The sequence below is a fragment of the Doryrhamphus excisus genome, chromosome 14 (assembly GCF_030265055.1).
Source record: "Doryrhamphus excisus isolate RoL2022-K1 chromosome 14, RoL_Dexc_1.0, whole genome shotgun sequence".
NCBI lineage: Eukaryota > Metazoa > Chordata > Actinopteri > Syngnathiformes > Syngnathidae > Doryrhamphus > Doryrhamphus excisus.
In genome coordinates this window covers 8,830,858-8,852,484 of record NC_080479.1, presented here as the reverse complement: position 1 = coordinate 8,852,484, position 21,627 = coordinate 8,830,858, and the positions used below count along the sequence as shown (strand labels likewise).

Genomic DNA, 21,627 nt, shown 5'->3' with positions numbered 1-21,627 from the left:
TTATTTTTATGTTGTTTTATTGCAATGGTGGTTAACATATCTTTGCCTATGTGTTATGACCACTATGCTCAGTGAGCATAGAAATGAATAAGTCAGCACTTTTTCTTTCGAATTTTTGATGACGGGAAATTTGGTGCATGTGATGATAGAACCCATAGAACCAGAAATGGAACTTACAGCAACATAAAAACAATTATGGGCTCTTAATTCCAGCATGAAGTATAATACACCACCAGATGAGAGCATAACGCTACCAACATATTTCTAGTATTACTGTAAGTGTACTAGTATTACATATATTGTACTTAATTGCTGTCATATTTGTATGACAGGTGGGAAAATAACGTCAAACTTTGCCAGGTGACAGTAAAGCGATGGACTCTAGTACGATTACCTTGAGTTTTATTATTAACTATTATTAAATTTATTGTTAACGCGTTAACGTTTCTGTATTATATGGCAGCTCGGGGTACTTAATACATCGTGAAGTTTTGGCGATGGCGACAGCAACATGTTGGATCCCTCCGTTTTATTCCTCTGGGACAATTTGGTGAAAAAACAACAATTAACGAACCACGAAGTTTTTTATTAGCAGTATTTCTTTTTTTGCAAATCCATACAGTACGCATGATTGTTTTACGGATGTGCACGTGCTCCAGTGAATTATTCGTGTAGCATTTTACGTTTCCATAGTAAAATGTTGTGTTGTTGTTGGCGTGTCCTGTCCTTATCTTTGTTGCGCGTCCATCGCAGTGACATGTCACCGTTCCGTCGCTAAACAAATGAAAAATATACAAAAACAAAAGCTTTATTACTGTAGTTAGAGATCACATGTTTGTTGGTCCATTTTCACGCGCACACACACTGCCGCTCCGCAGACCATGTGACACAGCTCTCCATTAGTGGTGGTGGTGTCAGAGTGGAAAGAAGAAACAGGTAAATTTTCACCCTGGGTGGCTTCCTTGTTGTTGGGACATTGTTATGGGGGATTATCATCGTTATCCTAAATCTCAGCACGACAAAGAGACCACTTGTTCACCGGTGGGGTGTCCGTGTTTGGTATTGAGCCGGTTTACTGGTCAGTGTTTATCTTTTGTAGTGGGGGCCTGTTAGTTGTCGTTGTTTTAGCTTTGATTTATATCGTTTTTCATGCCATGTATCTATTAACGGCGACTACGACTCTTGGAAGAGTGATGTTATCACGTCAACAAAGCTGCTAACTTGTTAGCCTCGCCTTAGCTCTTAGCTTGTTAGTTTGTTAGCCTAGCATGGCTAAGTCGTTAGCGTAGTGGGGGAATTGGCGTGTTATTAGGGTCCTGTAGTCGAACACGAACGCGTCACCGCGCGGAATTAAGCAAACATACATGTACCTTTACAACCTATAAGCAATTTTCGCTGCTAATGGAGTGATTTGTGAGTACGTTAAACGACTCTCGCCTGTTAGCTTGCGAGTTAGCTAGTTAGCTGGAAGTTAGCCTCGTCGCCATGAGGTGTAGCCTCAAGAAGCGGAAGCCCACCGACACTTCACAAGCTTCACACGTTTTCTGTCAACCCCTTACATTTTAAAGTCGTAAACGACAAATTGTCCGTATGGTGAGTGAAATTGTGAGTAGGGGATCGTGGGGAAGATGTTTCACAGGCCACTGTTTGTGTGTCGGGCTATTTACGTAACGTGTGCCAGATTAAGCTTTTCGATAACAAGGTGAAGAGTTGTGCTGCACAACAATGTGGCTATCCAAAAATATCTGAGCTGGTTTTCCACAGTTCTTACTTTCGTTTTGACGCTGGTGTTTTCAAAAAATGGTAAACACGTCGCTGCACTGTGTGACACTTGTTGTACCTTGGCACCTCCTAGTTCCACACCTATTTTACATTTACCTTCCTTATACACTGAGTCAACATGTTATCATCTTGTACTGTAGCCACTTACAGGAACACGATGGGATCACCAGCCGTAACTACTTCCCCTCTTTTTCCCCTTAGGTGTGATTCCTTGTAAATACTCTTTATTTGTATATACTGTAAATGATGACGTCCATGGGCGGAAACCGGGCCCGGGGCAACTGGGAACAGACACAGGGCCAAACACAAGGCCAGGCACAGCACAAGCAAAGGCCACAGGTAACCCCCACACCCACTGTTTTCTAGACTACTACCATATCCTCCTCAGATGCAAACAAACAACTGTTGTGCTGTGCAGAGGATATCCTGGGCTTTCCAGTGATTTGTGATTTGTTATGATTAGTCATATGAAATGGAAGCTATTGGTGAAAATGGCAGATGGTAACATACAGCAAAAACAATGTCTTTCAATGTCCTATTTCAAGGACATGAGGACTTGCACTACTACTACTTTTTCATGTTTTTTTCTGTGCCTCAGAAGGATATTTTGATGTTAAAGGAAAAAATAATATTTTTAATGTGTTTCTCTGGACAGGCCACCGCAGAGCAGATTCGACTTGCACAGATGATTTCTGACCACAATGATGCAGACTTTGAGGAGAAGGTCAAACAGGTGAGACAAGCAGGTTTACGTCCTCTCGTTTAGTGCAAAATAATCAAAACAAACTTCGTTTTGAGAGGCGAGCCTGTAAAAAATGTAATGGCTCTTGTCAAGCTGTGAAGCGTAAACAATTTCGGTTTTACAGACTAGTGTTGATTCTCGCTGCATTATGGGGCAAAGTGCTTCCCTTTGGTGGCTTAATGCCACCTGGCAACCCTACGTGACACAACACGCAAGGGTTTTCTGCCACACGTCCATCGGGTTCTTGAAAGGCATTTATTATATATGTGTTTTTACGGAAAATGGCCTAGACTAATCAGTGGCCCATCGATCGGCGCATCCCAAGATAAAACACATTGATGCATGGAAACAACTGAAAGTACATTGGTTCAGAAAAATGGCCTACAAACGTGGCATCACTTCATAACACAAGAATGCAACTTTGTTGACTTGTTTTTTGTGGTATTATTCGAGGTCGCCGTCCTCATTAGTAACTGCTAGGGGTGCAATCGCATTTATCATATAACACGTCTACTTAACACACTCATGCACTTTGATTTATAGGCGTTCTGATGATTCCTATTACACAACATACAGTGAACTGATGATGAGTTGCTCACTTATGAATTGTAATGAAAACAATTTTAGTTCATTGTATTTTTAAAATTGCATTTTGTAACACAACACTGCCTTACTCAACCTTTCTTATTTTGAGTCGATTTATTTGTTTCTGCTCAAGGTATGGATTATTTTGAGTCATCACAGTAATTTGTAACGGACAGTCTACATTGTATATTAATTAAGAAGGACAGGCAACACTGTATATTGGCTTCTGCCATTACTTTGCATTACTACAAGGCCTTTTTTTATTTAGCTTATTTAATATTGCTGAAGGTGGCCTGTTGCCTTCATTTGTGGATTATTTTGAGTCCTGGTAATTTCTATTTATTTCTGTTATGCATTTATTAGCAAGTAGTGGGAATAGCATTCTATTGTTATTGATTGTCATACACAGGCAGCCATGCATTTTCCTTGTGAATTAGAAAGACCTCTGCAGGACTGTGCCTACTGTGGAGTGTGTGTGTGTGTATGTATGCAATGACATTGTATATTCCTGGTTATAATCCATTTAGAACAATCGGTGACAAGACATAAAACTTTGTTCTACTCCACAAAGTTGCATGGAAATCTATGCTCTTAATTTTTTGCGTAATCCGACCACCTTCTTTTTCTAGCTGATTGACATCACAGGCAAGGATCAGGACGACGCAATGATCGCACTGCACGACTGCAATGGGGACGTCAACAGAGCCATTAACGTGCTACTGGAGGGTAGCCCAGACACTGTGAGTCTCTGATGGATTATTTGGGATAACTGTAATATTGGCTGAATGTTAGCGTCTGTGAGCAAAGCAAAGAATGTCTATTTCTTTTACATAATCAGGACACCAATACTGATGGTGTATTTGGTGTCTGCGCAGGACTCGTGGGAGATGGTGGGCAAAAAGAAAGGCGTGTCGGGCCAGAAGGAGGCCAGCCAGCCAGAGATCGGAGAGGAAGGGAAAGAGAACCGGGATAAAGAAAGAGAGAAGGATACAGCACGTCGTCGAGGCGGTCCTCCTCGCAGAGGCCGCGGGGCTACCAGAGGCCGAGAATGTATGTCTTTGGTTATTCGTTAATCTTAGGTGAGACACTGTTCTTTGGCCCACCTGTCTGTCTTTTCCGCAGTTCGGGGGCAGGAGAATGGCTTGGATGGAGGCAAGGCAGGGCTGGTTGGAAGGGGTGCAGAGCGAGGCCGGAGGGGGCGGGGACGAGGAAGAGGGGCGATTGGTGAGTTCCTGTCTCCATCTTGGTTATTATAGAGATATAGTGAGGCAGCGATAACCGAACCACGATAATGGGAGGGACGACCTGTGTTCCACCGTTGTTTTGACTGACTGCCCTTGTCGCATATAGTGAAAGTGCACACTTGGCATACGATTCATACCTGCCCATCCACTTACCAGACCTGCTTTCAGGCTCAAATGTAAATCAAATGTTTTGATTAGTTTATTACACTTTTATGTCTTTCTCTCCCCTCAGGAGTGTCGGGGCGGCGAGGAGGCAGGTTCTCAGCGCAGGGCATGGGGTAAGACGAGTACACCTGCATGGCCAAAAAAAAACTGTTGGGGGGCCTTTTGTTCCACTGTTACCTGTTGCCATGGTCACAGAAGAGTAGTGCCCAAGCCTATTGTTTTGTGTTAAATCCAAAGGAGAGGTGGATGTGGTTCAGCCAGTAGACTGAAGCCGTGTGGGCTGACGTCTCTTCAGAGCACTTTCTCCTTGATGGTTATAAGCGAGGACACGCTCCACCAGTAAACCTGCTCAACAAAGGGCGTCGTATGTCACAGCTGCAGGAACTTGGAGCGCTCGTTTTTCCAACCATCCTTGAACTGACCACAATTTGATCGTCAGAATGCATTACTCCTACAACATTCCACCAAAAGAATGCAAAAGAATCGTCTACCCAAATGTACATGATGCCTGTTCAGCACTGTGTGACTGGTCTCCAGTTCTTGTTGGGATTGGAATGATTCAGCAGTCACTATCCCTTCAATGGCAAATTGCATTTAACATCCTTCTGATATTGATCACATGGGTTTTTCACACAAAGACGTTCCCGCCTCCAGACTCACTGCCTAGAAGGGGAAGCCTCTAAGACTTAAAAATGCATTCAAAGATTCTTGGCGTGATTTGAGTGCAAAAGAAAGTGCTTCTTCAAGTTGCTTGATTGTAATGGCTTTAGTTATCACTCACGCGTGTGTTAAAACAGGAAGTGGTATCACAGAAATTGCCATTAAATATTAGTTGCTCATTTATACGTGGTGTGATTGTTCAAGATGGACAGTTATATGGATTGATGCCCTCAAATCACATCTTTTGGTGATGGTTTCTCCAGAACCTTCAACCCTGCTGACTACGCTGAGCCAAGCCAGACGGACGAGAACTACGGAGGCGGCGGCGGCAGCACCTGGAACAATACAGGAAGCGTGGAGCAGGAGGATGGAGCAAGTAAGTACTTGCCATCATGATACCTAATATTAATCATTCCTGTGGATGCTTTATTATATGTTTTTGTCTTGTCTTCTGTCTCCAGGAATGGAATACTCTCCAGGAGATGTGACTAATTACCCACCTAAGTTTGAACCAGCTCCTGCTCCCGGTAAGCCTTCAAAAGTCTGTATTGATACCTGACAGTCCTTTGCCCACCATGGTGTCATTGAATGCAATTATTCCCGCCCGGCAGGTCCCTGGAGGACAGCCACAGAGGAGTGGGGCACTGAGGACTGGAATGAGGATGTGAGTAGTCCACCTCCTCCTGCTGCTGCTTCATCACAGCTGACTGGAGCGATTTTTCAAATCTATATCGGACTTTCATGTGCAGAAATAACTTCCTTTTTTTGCAATTTGTTTTCTTTCTGAACAAGCAGCTGTCTGAGACCAAGATATTTACAGCTTCCAGTGTGGCATCCATTCCACCACCTCAAGAGAATGTTACCATCACCAAAGGACAAAGGTAAGAGGAATTTCTATTCTCACCCTGTCATGCGTTCTGTCAGCATGCAACACAGCAATTCAAATATTTTTCCTCCCACTGTAGGATTGACCTTGCGGTGCTCTTGGGGAAGACTCCCCCGCCGTCCTCTTCGGAAACAGAAAACCCTCCGATGGAGTCCACCCAGCCCCCCTCCTTGCCGCAGTCGCTGGTTTTCAGCAACTCCAAGCAGGGACCACCGCTGTCCCAAACCTCCTCCAGCCCCCCGTACACTCAGCACGGAATGGTGAGTGGTAGTGTGTCGGCAGTACTTTGAAAAGAATGCATTTGCTATCGAATATGTTTTTATGAATGCAGGTGAGCATGCTGAACAAGAGCTTTGGGGAAGTTGGGGAGCCTAAAGGAAGTAGCACCGGGACCACTGGCTCCCAGTTCTTGGAGCAGTATAAAACAGCCCAGGCACTGGCTCAGCTGGCTGCTCAGCACTCCCAAACTGCACCCACTAACACAAACCCCTCATCCTGGGACACCAGTGCCAACTCACGGGCACAATATGGTGAGGCGGCACATGATATAGGATAGAACTTCATTTTATTGACTAGTATGTGTTTTTCTGTGCAGATTTGAAGGCTCAACCAGAGTCCGGCATCCACACACCTTTTGCAAAGCGGCAGCCCTTCCAGGCCGCCGCCGCCGCCACATCGTCCATGTTGGATGTTTTCCTGCCTCCCTCGGCCTCCTCCTCCTCCTCTGCTGCTGCTTCTTCCTTGCCCTCGCAAACAACATCCTCGCCACACATCGTGCCGCCACCTGCTTCTTCCCTTCCCAAAATGGTGTCGGGCCCTTCTCTAGGTCAGCAGGTTTCACCAAGTTCCTCGGATCCGCAGGGTTCCAGTCCGCTGCCTTTGCAGCAGCACAAACTAAGACCACAAAAGAAGAGGGCTTCCATTGCGACAAAGGTAACAGTTTATGCTTTGTACAAGTTTTCCCCATTTTGCAATAGTCGTCTCAATTTTAATTTGTGCCATGCCCCTCTGTAAAAACAAAACAAAAAATAAATACAGGTGGAGGCTTTAAGTTATCACCTTTACAATGATTGATGCCACAAAACACACAAAAGCTGAATCTTCTGATGGAGTTGAGCCTCCTTCTCAATAGGTTATTTGTACTTTGCTCCTCTCTTGCGGTAATAAGTTCCCCAGACCACTTTTTGAAGAGATGTAATACATTTCCCAGCATCTATACGCTTCGACTCATTGCTGGGAACTGAGAGAAGGCTCATTGTTATAAAACTCCAAATCCTCCTCAGATTCCATCCATGGCGGTGGAAATGCCCGGCTCCACGGACATCTCAGGCCTTAATCTTCAGTTTGGCGCCCTGCAGTTTGGGTCGGAACCAGTGCTACCAGAATACGAGTCTGCTTCCTCCAACGCGACATCCAACAACCCCATTCAGAACAGTCTCTATTCAAGCCCCAGCAGGTTGGTAACATTCCGAGGCACAGAAGTACATGTGGGCAGTTATGGTCATTGAACGGTTCTGTATTAACCTCTTCCTCTACATTGTCTTGAGGTTTTCACTGGATGGTAAAATCAGTCAAGTTCAAAGAACAAACATAACATGTCAATACCATCACAATCTGCAGTGAGTCAACTCCAGCTCTTTCCAACTCCAGCCAGATGGACCTGTATGACCAGAGAGCCCCCCAGACTCGGCGTTACCCACCCTCAGTCTCCTCCTCACCTCAGAAGGACATGCAGCCCAAGGTGGGCCTCAAAACAACCATTCCTATTTGTACCTCTCTAGCTTTTTTGGTCATTGTTATGCTTTGTTGGTCTTGGATCTGACACTGTGAATATCAAACGTTTCTTGGTGACTATTTGCCCATCCTGTTTAACTTGTCATGAATGGGCTGTTTCCATAGAAACCTGTGAGTTCACCTTCATTGTTGGTTTTACAGAATGGCTTCAGTTCTCTACAAGCGACGCAATCTGTGGAAGGTTAGCATCTGGAAAATATATCACAAATGTTATCCCTGCACAGCCTTGAATGAGTTGCACTTATTTTTGTAGCTGCAGCTGGTTCTGCAGTCCCAGTCAAGCCCACGCTTGACTCGGTGGCACCGGCAGCGCTGACGGACAGCAGCTCGGGGTCCGCCTCTTTGCTGACGACAGCCAATCAGGCGTCACTTAGCGCCCTGGGGCACAGTGATGACCTGCCACCAAGCACCGTGCCTCCGCCACAGCACAATAGGTGAAGTATTTGGCCTGAAACAAGCCGACTCTTGTCATATTTTAACTTTTTGTTAAATTACTTTTGTCTTGTTGCAGTGTGCTCTCATCACAGCAAAATAGCCTTGCCCCATCTTCAGGTCGAACATCCAACTCAAGCTTACTGGTGAGTTCCCCTTGTCACACTAATCGACTGAACTCCTGGCTGCGCATGCATAGATCCAGTCTCCTTCGATCTCTTTAAGCGCTACATTTCCTGAGATGGCAGGCAGCCATCTCCAGTTGGTTTGTCCTAATGGAAATATAATCTCATCAATCCTGACCACATCTTCCTCCTCTGCATCTCAACAGCACCCCAACGTCGATGGTGACTCCAGCCTCCACTCTTCCTCCTTTCCCTCCTCCTCAGCCGTGTCGTCTTCTTCGGTCACCGCCGCCTCCTCTGCTGCAGCGGCGCAGGCGTCCTTGGGGGCACCACCTCAGGTGTCTCAGGTGGGCGCTGCCCCCGTCTCGGCGCCGTCTGGCCTCGGCCCCGTCAGCAACCTGACCATGGGTCTCAACACAGCTGCCATGGGCGCGCCGGGTGTGGCATCCGCCGTCGCTGTTTCGGCCTCCACGGCAGCTCCATCCTCAGCAGCTTCCTTGTCCACACGCAGCTCTGCAGCATCCTCAGGTTAGTCATGAAGTGGATGCTTTGATTTATGCAATTCAATCTAATGTTGGGGTGACAAACTTGACACCAAGTACCACTTCCAACATATTTTGCTTTGCAAGTTACCACCATTTTTTCTGCCTTTACTTGCCATCACTGTGGTTTTTACTCGCAAGTAATTGTCTTGTGGTTTGATCTAATGATCCATGATCTAATGCAGTGTTAGGGAGATGTGTGGTGTTACAGCTTATAGATCTTCATCTTTCAAATTTAGGGAAAGCACCTCCAAATCTGCCACCCGGAGTGCCCCCTTTGCTGCCCAACCCATATATCATGGCCCCAGGACTACTGCACCCCTACCCAGTAAGTTATATGCATATTCTTTGTGCTGAAGGCGTTTGCTTGCGTAGTAACCCAATTAACATTTCAGCCTCAGGTGTATGGATATGATGACCTGCAGATGCTGCAGACAAGGATACCATTGGTGAGGTTTTTTGTGTGTATGAATTATTTTTTTTTTATGTAACATGAAATGTATTTGTAAAACATCTGCTTGCTTGGTGTGTTTATAGGATTATTACGGCATTCCCTTTGCAACCCCAACTACAGCACTGACTGGCAGAGAGGCCAGCTTGACAAACAACCCCTATTCTGGTGAGCCACCCTCCTAATTACCATATCAACACATCAGCACCCTTTCATTGGTTTCCACCCTAATACCCGTTGTCTCCAGGTGACTTATCGAAGTTTGGTCGAGGCGACGCATCCTCACCAGCCCCGGCCACCACGCTAGCTCAGACGCAGCAGAACCAGACCCAGACGCACCACTCGACCCAGCAGCCCTTCCTCAACCCGGCGCTGCCGCCTGGCTACAGCTACACGAGCCTCCCGTACTACACTGGCATGCCAGGCCTGCCCAACACCTTCCAGTATGGCCCTGCCGTGTTCCCGGTGAGAATGGTACACATAAAGTTGACTAAATGATGTCCGCATTAAAGCGAAGGTACTGATGTTTTACTTCCTCTCAGGTGGCTCCTACCTCGTCAAAGCAGCACGGAGTGAATGTCGGCGTCAATGCGTCTGCCACACCCTTCCAGCAGGCTAGTGGCTATGGTTCCCACGGATACAGCACTGGTGAGCCACCATGATGTAGATGCTGCATTTGATTGATTTTAAAGTGTAAGCAGGCTGTGTATGATGATTGGTTGAGTCTGGTTTTGTGCAGCATAAAACATGTTTTTTTGTGTGTCTGTCAGAGGATTGTTGCACTACCAGTCCTCCTTGTCACACTTTGTTTCATCTTGACCAAGAGCATGAATCATAAGTTTATTTTTAGATTGTGCATTTGCGTCTCGTCATTGTGTGTTTGTTGTTGCTTTTACCGGCCTTGGCGCAAGACATGACTGCCCTTGAAACAGGCTTTGGAATGCTTGAAAGGCAGCTCTGTGTTATTGTAGTAGGTGTAGTAGGAATGGTATTATTTGTTGTTCTTCCATTGCTTGCTTGTCTCATTTCATTTGAATAAGTCGCATTCACCATTGAATGGTTGTGCACCCTTAGTGGATTAATTGATTGCTAAAAATTGAGATTTGCTGTTGATTGGCATTGAAGCCAAATGGAGTGCACTACTTGGCTGCAGCCAGCAGAGGCGTTGTTGGTGAAATCGTAAGTCATTTGCAATGAGCAGAACAAATACTGTACTTGCGGAAAAGCAAGCTTTCTGCCATTTACAATCTGGAAGTATTTGTAAAAAATAATGTATTTAAATGTATTTCCTTTTGATTTTAGGTTTTATATAATGGTTAAAGAAGGGGACAATGTAGTGTAATATCCACAGTGTGCCACGTTGTTTGAAAGGGTTCTGTGAAAGGCTCTATGTGGTCTTTATTCTTCCTCTTACCCAACTAAATGATACTCTACCCATCTACTTTGAACAATTACTCCACCAGTATAACACTTCTAATCACAACCAAAGCAGTTTTTTTGGTTTTGGTGTTGCTGCCGCTGCTTCCTGCCATCACTCTAGCTCATTTTCCACCTTCCCACACACAACCTGCCTGCCCCCCCCCATCACCTCACCTCCTTACCCTCACACTTGGCTCACACAGCGCTTGCAAAATGACAGTTAGCATTAATGCTGTAGGTGCCAAACTTGTTATTGGACACCATATGGTCCATGGTTTAAATATGATATAGCAAGACTCTCAAGTTTGCAAGTGCTGTCTGAGGCAGATCCAACCCCAACCCCAACCCCACCCCCATCCCGCCTGGTGTGTCTAACGCTGTGGGCTGTGGCTGTGTGTCTTGACTGTTGCAGGCTATGAGGATGTGGGCCAGGCTTCAGGGAGTGGGGATTTCTGTAAGGGCGGATACGGCAATGCCGTGGCCGCTGCCGCTGCTGCTGCCGCCGCTGCTTCTGCTCAAAACAAGCCAGCCAGCTCTGTGACTGGGCCTGGAGTCGGTGAGTGCCGCCAAATTTAAAGCTGATGTCACCAGTTGCTGCACAACCTTCCCCTTTCTTTTGCCTTTGTGCCCCATTGCGTGATTGTGTGAAGAGCATCACGCTACATGCACTAGCTCCTACCGTCCACACTGTTTTGTTTCATGTTTTGTGTGTCGCACACCAGTTGACCCTGTTCTGCATTTCCATGGCAACACAGGGGGTCAGTGTGTGCCATAGCAGACCCCAGCAGAACACACCACACACTCTGTCAGACATGACGTAGTTTACTGGAAGTGGTGCGCTGCTACAGCTCCCCTGCTCCTTCCTCCTTCTCCATCTCCATCTCATCATCTCTGAATCCGTTCATCAGCTGTCAATCACTACTTGCTTCCCAGCAATCAGCTCAATCTTATATTTTCCAGAAAGAGACATTTCCTCTGGGCAATGTGATCATGATGCTTGTCCTAAAATACCGTCATTCTTGTGTCCTCTACAGGAGTCTCTGTGACATCCAGTAACACCGGGGTACCTGATATTTCAGGTTCTGTTTACACAAAGACGCAGGCAAGTACACAATGAAAACATTACAACAGAGGGGTGTCCTGGGGGCCGTTTATAGCCTCCAGCTGTTTTTTTTTTTTTCATTGGACCGCAGCACCTTATAAAAATATTAGAAGAAGAATGGTCCTCGTGCTAAATATTCACATTGAGGACACACTGTGGACTTGTTCACTGTGAGGTATTCTCACATTTGTTGTCAGCTATTAAGACAATAATGGCTGTGTTGATCTCTACTGCTATACAAGCTGTACACTGACTCACCTAAAGTAAATCCAAATTGAATTCCTGTAGTAAATATAATTTGAGTAGATACAATAAAATGTCTGGTGAAATATGAAGGCTTTATCTACCTTTGCTCCCTCAGTCACTACTGTAAGAAACATTTCATTCCTCTTGTTCCCCCACCTACAGCAGTCCTTTGAGAAGCAGGGTTTCCATGCCGGCACGCCAGCTGCTTCCTTCAGCCTGCCCTCGGCTCTGGGCAGCGGGGGTCCCATCAACCCCCCGACTGCGGCGGGCTACGCCCCGGCACCCTTCATGCACATCCTGGCGCCGCATCAGCAGCCCCACTCCCAGATACTGCACCACCACCTGCAGCAGGATGGACAGGTTACTGTGTTTACTGTGTAGCAAGGAAAAAGGAAAATGTTGGTTGTAGTCATAAGAATAATGATGATGATGATGGTGGATCTATGTGTTAACAGAGTGGCACTGGCCAGCGCAATCAGAATGCATCCATTCAGCAGAAGTCTCAGATCAACAAGTCTGCGTACAACAGCTACAACTGGGGGGCCAACTAACATCCATGGGAGGGTCCCCCCACCCCCCTGCCCTTTTTTCCTGTGAGAAGTGTGGAGTAGCTGAGGGGAGGGGCTCATATCTTAGGTAGAAACTCCACCTGCTGAGATCCCCCGCCTGCCCATCTTATTTCCTCCTTTATGAGGTCAATGTTGGACCGAGAGCCACATCATGACACTGGGATGGGATGTGATGGGAGGGGCTTAGAGAGGGGAGGGCAGAGCTAAAAATGTGAGTGTTTGGGAATTTGTGTTGTTAAACCCCCCCTCCACCCCAACGTTCACCACCATCCTTTTATTTCCGCTATTATCTCAAATGTTCCTCGACGGTTCTTTATGTTGTTGTGGTCTCTGCACCCCAACCCCTCCTTTTTTTTCTTACTAATTAGGAGGAATGAAGTAAAAACCAGAAGGTGGTGGTGGTGGCAGGACCCCCCCTTCCCCTGCACAAACTATTAATTTGCTCGATTTGCTGTTATTTTCCCTCACCCATTTTTAAGTTTTTTGAAGAAACAATTCTCTCAATTGGTAGAGTTGTGAAGTTTATTTTTTACTAAATATAGATATATTATATATATATATATATATATATAAAGACTTATAAGCGAGCTCAGCAGCTAGGAAGGTGTGTTTATCATGTCATTGCGTGCATGTTTGTAGACGTGGGGGGGAGGGGTTGTGGTTGTGTACTGTGCTTTGTTTTTTGCCTAGCACAGACTTTTTTTCATAGTGTGTAAAAGAAAACGACAAAAAATGAAATGCCTCTCCGACACATGTACAGTAACTGTTACTATGAATTCTAAATAATGTTGTGTAACACGTATTCTGCAAGACAAGTTAGAGGATCATTCCCAAGCCGATACACACCCGATCTGCCTTCCTGTGTGTTTTCTTTTAGTTTCTGAGACCCCCCCCCCCCCCCCCCCCATTCTCCCCGCCCCTCCATTTGGCATCTTTACCCTGCACATTTTAAGGAGAACATACAACACCGAATACTGATGGACAGAATTGTACTTATGGGTCTTTTTTTGTCAGTGATTTATTTTTCTTTTTGTACTGTGCATTTTAAAAAATGTAAATGGGTAAACTTGTCTTGTACATATATAAACAAAAAGTACTGTAGTGCCTGTTTGCTTTCTCCTTCAAATCTTTGCAGACTTTGTTAGATTTTTGTTTGCATCGGGTTTTTTTATTTTGTAAAAATATTAAGTAAATAAACAAGGGAAAGACATTTTCATCATGTTTTGGATGTGAATGTCTTTTATTGTCTCTATTGCCAACTTCTAGGATTCTGTGCTTTGAGTCATCAGTTAATAGTTGGTAATAGTTAAAGGTTTGGCCTTTAAAACGGGTCTAAATGATTAGGTTCATTTTGACCCATTGTTCTATAATGTAAACTTACTGTAATAAATTATCGCTGCGCTTTACTCTCACTTATTACGGTACGCATGCTTTACGGCATCTACAACGCTTTGCGACACTTGTCAGCCTGATTGTTATGACACTCACCGATTTCCACTAACGTAGTAATGCTGTACTTTTGTGTCCAACAAGTCTAAATGAGTGTATTTGACTTATTTCGTGGCTTCTTTGGGGTTCCTGGCGGCCATTATCGTGGACGCAGGTGAGTTTGTCGGCAGGAGGCTAAAATACACCGTTCAGTAGGTAGCTAACATTAAGCTAGCACATGTTGCCCCATACTTTTGGTGCTTTTGGCACTGCAAAGGGCTTAAAGATTAGGCTTTTATGTGTGTGCCAGCTTATCAACGGGGGGTCATTTAGCCGTTCGCTCAGAATAGAGTTTGGAAGAGTGAAGTTAATGGCGTCACGCTTGTCGATCAACTCTCGCGGTATTTTACTGCCGCGAGAAACCGAAAGGAGTTTGGCTAGGTGGCTCTACTATTGCATTTATTAAATTGTAACAATGTAACAATGGTACAATACACTATTGTGTTGTACACTGTGTACAGTGTTTGTATACGACAACTGTGGTGCGGTTTACTGACGCTTCCTATTGGACCTACGGAAACCACGTGACTGTGACAGGCCTAGTAGTTTGCAATATATGGATAATTTCAATCATTTATAGCATTAAAATGGAACACAATTACATGTTAAATCATTTTAATGTGCATAGCTGTCGATTGGCGTATTTGTGTTTGACACCGACAGTTGTTTTGTGTTAACCGTCACTTTAGCTTGTGGTGTCAGGAATCACTTCCTCCCCTCCGACTGCTAGTTGGCATCGCTTCTCGGCCTTTTGGCTAAGATCAAGTGTAGTATCTGTTCTTATCAGTTTAATATCTGATACGTCCCCGATATGGGGACCATATATTAAATTGATTTTTGGAACTGGGAGATGGAATAGGGGCTTGCTCCGTCCACTCCACGCATCGACCTGGTATTGCAGTACCTCCAGGAACGGTGCACCCCCTCATGCTGTTGAAGACAAGCCTTGGAAAGATTCCCACCATCATATCTTACATCAATGTGAGACAGGAATTGCATGTGTACATCAACACATGATTATACTGGTTAGGGGCGTTTACTGGGAACATTGCTAATAATCAGTACAGGATGGGGACAATCTGGTTTGTTTTCTTCAACTTGCTTCCAATGCACTCTTCTGGTCCAAAAAAGGGGAAACCTCCGACACACTCAACAGAGGCCCCAGAAGCACCCAAAAACGGCATAAAATGCCATTGTTTGAGGGCGCTGATTTTTGATGCAAAATGTATGTATGTCGTTTTTTGTTTTTTGTTCCGTAAATAGAGATTATGCTTATCAATAGCAAACACAAATTTAGTTTATTGTCAATTGTCGGGTAAATTGACATTATACTCATCAAACTTCCGATTTAAAAAAATGTTATCCATTTTAGGGACCCCTTCTTTGACTCCATGACCCGTGATGAAGACGACGATGAGGATGATTATGAAGACAGTTTTTATTTTGATGGCTTCCGCGGGGATCAGCAGGACCCATTTGACAGCGCCTGGAGGTTTGGCTTCAGCTTGGGCCCAGACGGGATGCAAATCCAGGAGCCTCCGATGTTTGGACATGTCCTCAGGGAGATGGAGGAGATGTTTTCCCAGCTGGGGCGCTGGGAGTCGATGCCAGATTCCGGTAAAGCCGCCACCTTTTAGTAGCGACCACACACTGAGAAAGCCATGTGTAGCCTTCTAATCGCTGGCTTCTAGGTATTCCCAGCATTACTCCACCACCACAGCGGGACAGACCAGAAAAGGGAAGAAGCGGGAACCCCCTCCGAGACTTCATGCTGAAATCCCCCAACAGTGATGCACGAGGGACCCGCCAAGATTCATCACCTTTTCACGAGTCACCCCAATTCCCAACCTCGCCGTTTCATGGCAGGACACCTTTTTCAAAAGTAAAACGATGCATCTTGTGCCACATTTTTGCTACAATCTGTTAACTATTCTTCGCCTTTTTCCCCCTCAGTTCAATGATGTTTGGGGTCAAAGGCCACAGAATGTTCCAGAAGACCAGCGCAGAGAAGACAGAGGTATGTGATTTCCACATGTACTACAAATACATTTTCAGTGGCCTGAAATGCCATTTAAGTCAAGAAAATGAGAGTTTTCCTACCCTTTCTGTCCAGATCTGGACTCTGCTGTTTCTTCTGGTGGTTTGGATCAGATTCTGGCTCCCCCTGCTGACCGGATGCCGAGCCTACCACGGAGCAGATCGTTTTTCCAGTCTGTTACTGTCACAAAGGTGATGAAGCCTGACGGGGTGAGTTGTGCATATCACATACTGTGTCATTAATTCATTGAAAACAAAAATCAACCATACAAAAACGATTGGCTATTACATGTATTTTTTTTAATACAAAAGTATATTTTATTTTTTTAAAAGTCAATACAAATAAATATAAATATAAATAAGTTGTCCCTCGTCCCAGACCCGAACGTGATAAGTGAATTTCCGCAATATTAGAGCCGATCAATTACTGACACCTAGTGGCCAATGTGGAACGCAGCACTACAATCACAATTAGAATTGCTTTTTTTTCCGCAACCCAGCCATCATTTATGAATGAATGAATTTTGAAAAACCACGATAGGATGAGGGACGACTGTTATTCATTTTAAACAATTTTAGCGTGTTTGGTGTCCAACAGTCAGTCGAAGAGCGTCGCACCATTAGAGACGGCCAAGGTAATGAGGAGACCACTGTCACTCGCTCAGGAGGCCCAACGAATCAGGACGGACCAGACCATCAAACTGGACCAGCCCTGCCTGGTTAGCACATACACCATCTGCGTGTGTCTATGCTCTATATAACAACCTTCACTAATGAATACAATTGTAATTTTAGGTGCCCAGAGCCCATTCTCAGACATGCGCGATGACAGCTTCTTCTCCAAGTTCTTTGGAGGCTCGAAGTGATGTAGTAGCCATATTTAATGTATATCTATATGACGGAAAGAGAGATAAAGATAATAACATTGAAGCGTCCACAATGATGACGTATTTATTTTTGTATGGTCCCATAGACGTATGGATGGATGAGAGTGTTGTTGAAGAATGAAAATAAAGCATTTTAATATTTACATATGTGGTGTTTTTGGTTTGTTTGCAAGCAACTGTTAACATTACAGGAAGTGGTTTTGTGCCATTTTATAGTGAATGTAATGTAATGGCGGGAATTGCATGTTGGTGGATGTAAATGAAGCTGTGATGGCTTTGTGACTTTGTGGGTTTTATATACTACAAGTCACAAAGTCACATACTATTATTATATAAACTTATAGTTTATAGTATATATAAACTATAAGTTTACTCTTGCATATCGTATTTGTTTTATTATATGCATAGTAATTCATGTCAAACGATGTAAATGTCAACCATATCGTTTTAATAGTCATCAAAAAGTCAAGCTTGTTTGCATGACCACCAGGTGTAGTTTGTAGTATCCACCACTAGATGTCGCGCTTCTTGTTAGCGATGAACGGAGTCTTGAGGATGCATAAAATGTAGTTGACCACATTTTTTTATTTTGCTTTCGGTTACCAATTGACGCTTACCGTCAGACGAATTGGCGTGTTGCGTTTCACCGCTCGTCTTGATGTCGGGCTGTGAAAGGAAAATCCTCCACGTTAGCTGGTGCGAGCTTCCGTTGGAAGTTTTAATACCACCAGTTGGATGGTGTACTTTATACTCCGGGTCAGTAGGTGGCGGTCGTGATACTTCGCTGCCGCGAGAAATAAACCGAAAGGAGTTTGGCTAGGTGGCTCTACTATTGCGTTTATTAAATGTTGACGCCCATTTTGTAACAATGATACAATACACTATTGTTTTGTACACTGTGTACAGTGTTTGTATACGACAACTCTGGTGCGGATTACTGACGCTTCCTATTGGACCTACGGAAACCACGTGACTGTGACTAGCCGACTAGTTTGCAATATGTGGATAATTTCAATCATTTATAGTATTAAAAATGTAACACAGTTACATGTTTAATAATTTTAATGAGCATAGCTGTCGATTGGCGTATTCGTGTTTGACACCGACAGTTGTTTTTGTTAACCGTCACTTTAGCTTGTGGTGTCAGGAATCACCTCCTCCCCTCCGACTGCTAGTCGGCATCGCTTCTCGGCCTTTTGGCTAAGATCAAGTGTAGTATCTGTTCTTATCAGTTTAATATCTGATACGTCCCCGATATGGGGACCATATATTAAATTGATTTTTGGAACAGGGAGATGGAATAGGGGCTTGCTCCGTCCACTCCACGCATCGACCTGGTATTGCAGTACCTCCAGGAACGGTGCACCCCCTCATGATGTTGAAGACAAGCCTTGGAAAGATTCCCACCATCATATCTTACATCAATGTGAGACAGGAATTGCATGTGTACATCAATACATGCTTATACTGGTTCGGGGCGTTTACTGGGAACATTGCTAATAATTAGTACAGGATGGGGACAATCTGGTTTGTTTTCTTCAACTTGCTTCTGTAGCAGCATAGGAGTATATTCATATCTCCCTATGCAGCGTGTTTCGTTAAACAGAGCTCACTGCTGGCCAATCATTGTGTAGGTGGAGAGTATTTAAGCAGCGCTCCTCTCACTGCTTCTTCCGTTGCACTTCCGTCTGTGTACTTCCGGGTCAAGTGTTCGACTGAGACAGAGTGATCGGTGTGCTGCTGGGGCATAGGTGTCTTTCGGCGTCCTATTGTGGTGAGACGCCCGTAGCCGCCTGGGTTTACTCCCTCCCTCGCTCCTCTCATGTGCCTGTGTGTCTGCTTAGAAGGTGTAATCTGCCTGAATGCCAGCTAACACTGCGATGTGTTGTCATGTGATGTCATCGCCAGCCGTCTGAGAACGTCGCTGCTTTGTCTCCGCTGTTTGTCTCTGTGGTTGCTTCCGCTGCTTCGTCTGCGCTGTCGCTGCTTGCCTTGACTGACTGCTCTCCCGCTGCTGTGCTACGGCTTACTACTGGCCTGTTCCGCTACTGCTCGGCCTTGTGGCTTCACCTAGCTGGGAGCTTAGCGCTGGTAGCCTCTGTCTGCGCTCTGGACTGCTCTGCCTGCTGTGATCAGCCCACGGGCTGGACTGTGACTGACTTGCCAGGCCGCTCGGCCTCTCCTGACAGACAGACACTACGTGCAATTCTTATTATTATTTTAGAGTTTCGCTTCTATTATGTGTGTGTTTTAGTGGTGGGGTTGTAGATCCCTTTTTGTTTAGTTACAATTGCATAGGTTTTCCTTTTGCTTTTGTTTAGATTATTTCTATAGGTTTACCTTTTTGTTTTAGGATTATTTTGACTCAGTGATATTTTCTAGCCTAGTTGCTTTATTTGATTTTGGGAATTGGGTGGGTTTTCCTTGAGTAGTTCCTTCTTTTGTTTATCATATGTTGTTTTGCTTGTTTAATTTGTGTGTTTAGTGGCTCAACCTTCAATTTAGTTAGTATAATTTTGTTATTTTTGTTTAATTGCTTTATTATTTTGTTTTTGACCCCACTAATTGTTTTATTCCCTTTTCAGTTGCTGAGGATCGGTGGTGGTGCTGGTGGTCTGGGTGGCGGTATCCCCTCCTTCCATGTGCTGTGCTCCTCTGGGATTTGGTTTTCTTTGCACAACCCTGTGTGTGTGTCACGTGTGACTGGGTGCTTTTTGGGTTGTTTTGGGTGGATCCCTCCCCCCTTCACTAGCCCATTGTCCACTGGTAAGCCTCAGCACCTGATTAGGTTTCCCTCTTCCCCTTCTTGTGTGTGTGGTATTTTAAAAAGATGTTAAAACTTGTTAATAAAATCTATTAATTTTTTTTATAATGTGAACCATGTCTCCAGCCTCATGAGTATAATGAACCTGTGTATGCTTTAAGAGGGAAAGAAAAAGAAATTGACTCTCTGGGTGAAATTCCCAGGGTGGCATTGTCTGGTCCTCGAAAATCGAGCCAGTATTCTTCCGCTCCCTACCACAGCCACACTTCCAATGCACTTTTCTGGTCCAAAAAAGGGGAAACCTCCGACACACTCAACAGGGGCCCCAGAAGCACCCAAAAACGTCATAAATGCCATTGTTTGAGGGCGCTGATTTTTGACAAAAATCACAAGGGGTGTAGCGGAGAGGCTTCTCGGGTTGTGAGATCGTCTCCCAGGATGCACTAGTTTGGAGCAAAGGTATAGGGGGTGTGTTCAAATCAAAGAACACGGAAGGTTGTCCTCTTTTGGTGATTTTATTTAGGTTATGGTGTGGTACTGATGAGACATACACACAAAGACAAATACACAATAAATGATAAGTAACGTAATGTAACTCATATTACACAAGTATAATGATGAGCTAAAGCACGCTACACACAGAAATTCAACAAGGAAACCAAGCAAACATGACACTCACTAGAATAACAGTTAGTCATAGTTAGCTTAAATACTGATATTAGCACCGATGAAAAGGGAGCCTAACTTTGTGAAAAGGGTGCCCAAACTACTCCACAGCTACCACAATAAGCCAAAAAACTCACCTTTATGCATTCACGCACAGCATCAACCTGGTGATATGATGTATGAGGTGCAATAAGGCTCAGAGATCTATATATTGTTCAACCGAAAAAACGTCCCGCACTGTGGTGCGTTTACTGGCCGCTGAACACCGTAGGACAAACAACACTCTAAGCCGAACATACAGTGCAGTGTAAATTATGGCCTTTCTAACAGTCACAATGTTTATGAAATTAATATCAATGCGTTTTCTGTATACTAAGTAACAGAATGTAATCTTGAATACTGCCTGAGAACTAACACTAAGATGAACATACAATGCAATGTAAATTATGGCCTTTCTAAGAAGGGGTATGTCGTTTTTTGTTTTTTGAACTTGCTTGTATTGCACTTTTCTGGTCAAAAAACAAAGACTCAACACCACCCAAAAACGGCAGTAAATGCAATTGTTTGAGGGCATTGATTTTTGACAAAAATCATAAGGGGTTAGTATGTCGAATTGTTCTGTTTTTTTTTTCAACTTTCCTCTAATGCACCTTTTTGGTCCAAAAACCTCACACACACTCAACAGGGGCCCCAGAAGCATCCAAAAATGGCAGCAAATGCCATTTTTTGGAGGGCGCTGATTATGTAACCGTCACTTTAGCTTGTGGTGTCAGGAATCACCTCCTCCCCTCCGGCAGCTAGTTGGCATCGCTTCTCGGCCTTTTGGCTAAGATCAAGTGTAGTATCTGTTCTTATCAGTTTAATATCTGATACGTCCCCGATATGGGGACCATATATTAAATTGATTTTTGGAACTGGGAGATGGAATAGGGGCTTGCTCCGTCCACTCCACGCATCGACCTGGTATTGCAGTACCTCCAGGAACGGTGCACTCCCTCATGATGTTAATGACAAGAGACATGACTTGTTTCTGGGAACATT

General features: G+C 44.6%; 2 protein-coding genes and 3 non-coding genes across 12 annotated transcripts; all 5 read left to right on the top strand.

The window, feature by feature from the left end:
- The first annotated feature begins 731 nt into the window (after nucleotides 1–731).
- Nucleotides 732–13,960, top strand: ubap2l (ubiquitin associated protein 2-like). Of its 8 annotated transcripts, none has more exons than XM_058047201.1 (29): nucleotides 732–936; nucleotides 1,984–2,121; nucleotides 2,438–2,515; nucleotides 3,739–3,849; nucleotides 3,985–4,159; nucleotides 4,232–4,333; nucleotides 4,586–4,631; nucleotides 5,442–5,554; nucleotides 5,640–5,705; nucleotides 5,790–5,842; nucleotides 5,974–6,059; nucleotides 6,144–6,324; nucleotides 6,396–6,594; nucleotides 6,660–6,997; nucleotides 7,348–7,520; nucleotides 7,715–7,805; nucleotides 7,964–8,039; nucleotides 8,112–8,292; nucleotides 8,370–8,436; nucleotides 8,622–8,943; nucleotides 9,197–9,285; nucleotides 9,353–9,406; nucleotides 9,495–9,576; nucleotides 9,656–9,873; nucleotides 9,951–10,056; nucleotides 11,240–11,383; nucleotides 11,862–11,929; nucleotides 12,338–12,535; nucleotides 12,631–13,960. In XM_058047201.1, exons 2-29 carry the CDS (start codon nucleotides 2,026–2,028, stop codon nucleotides 12,724–12,726), a joined length of 3,609 nt encoding a protein of 1,202 aa, XP_057903184.1. In that variant the 5' UTR covers nucleotides 732–936; nucleotides 1,984–2,025; the 3' UTR covers nucleotides 12,727–13,960. The 8 variants fall into 8 exon arrangements, with proteins under 8 accessions (XP_057903184.1, XP_057903181.1, XP_057903187.1 ...); XM_058047198.1 differs by having other exon boundaries at nucleotides 7,685–7,805; XM_058047202.1 differs by having other exon boundaries at nucleotides 733–936; nucleotides 7,685–7,805; nucleotides 8,000–8,039.
- A 210-nt stretch (nucleotides 13,961–14,170) lies between these two features.
- Nucleotides 14,171–17,299, top strand: hax1 (HCLS1 associated protein X-1). The gene is made up of 7 exons (XM_058047206.1): nucleotides 14,171–14,347; nucleotides 15,605–15,849; nucleotides 15,924–16,114; nucleotides 16,186–16,249; nucleotides 16,346–16,479; nucleotides 16,868–16,988; nucleotides 17,065–17,299. Exons 1-7 carry the CDS (start codon nucleotides 14,283–14,285, stop codon nucleotides 17,133–17,135), a joined length of 891 nt encoding a protein of 296 aa, XP_057903189.1. The 5' UTR covers nucleotides 14,171–14,282; the 3' UTR covers nucleotides 17,136–17,299.
- On the top strand, nucleotides 14,968–15,158 carry LOC131102444 (U2 spliceosomal RNA). The gene has a single exon (XR_009119439.1). It is a non-coding gene; the product is annotated as a U2 spliceosomal RNA (small nuclear RNA).
- A 1,037-nt stretch (nucleotides 17,300–18,336) lies between the features above and the next one.
- On the top strand, nucleotides 18,337–18,527 carry LOC131102445 (U2 spliceosomal RNA). Its single transcript, XR_009119440.1, has one exon. It is a non-coding gene; the product is annotated as a U2 spliceosomal RNA (small nuclear RNA).
- A 2,865-nt stretch (nucleotides 18,528–21,392) lies between these two features.
- Nucleotides 21,393–21,583, top strand: LOC131102446 (U2 spliceosomal RNA). The gene has a single exon (XR_009119441.1). It is a non-coding gene; the product is annotated as a U2 spliceosomal RNA (small nuclear RNA).
- Nucleotides 21,584–21,627: the final 44 nt, after the last annotated feature.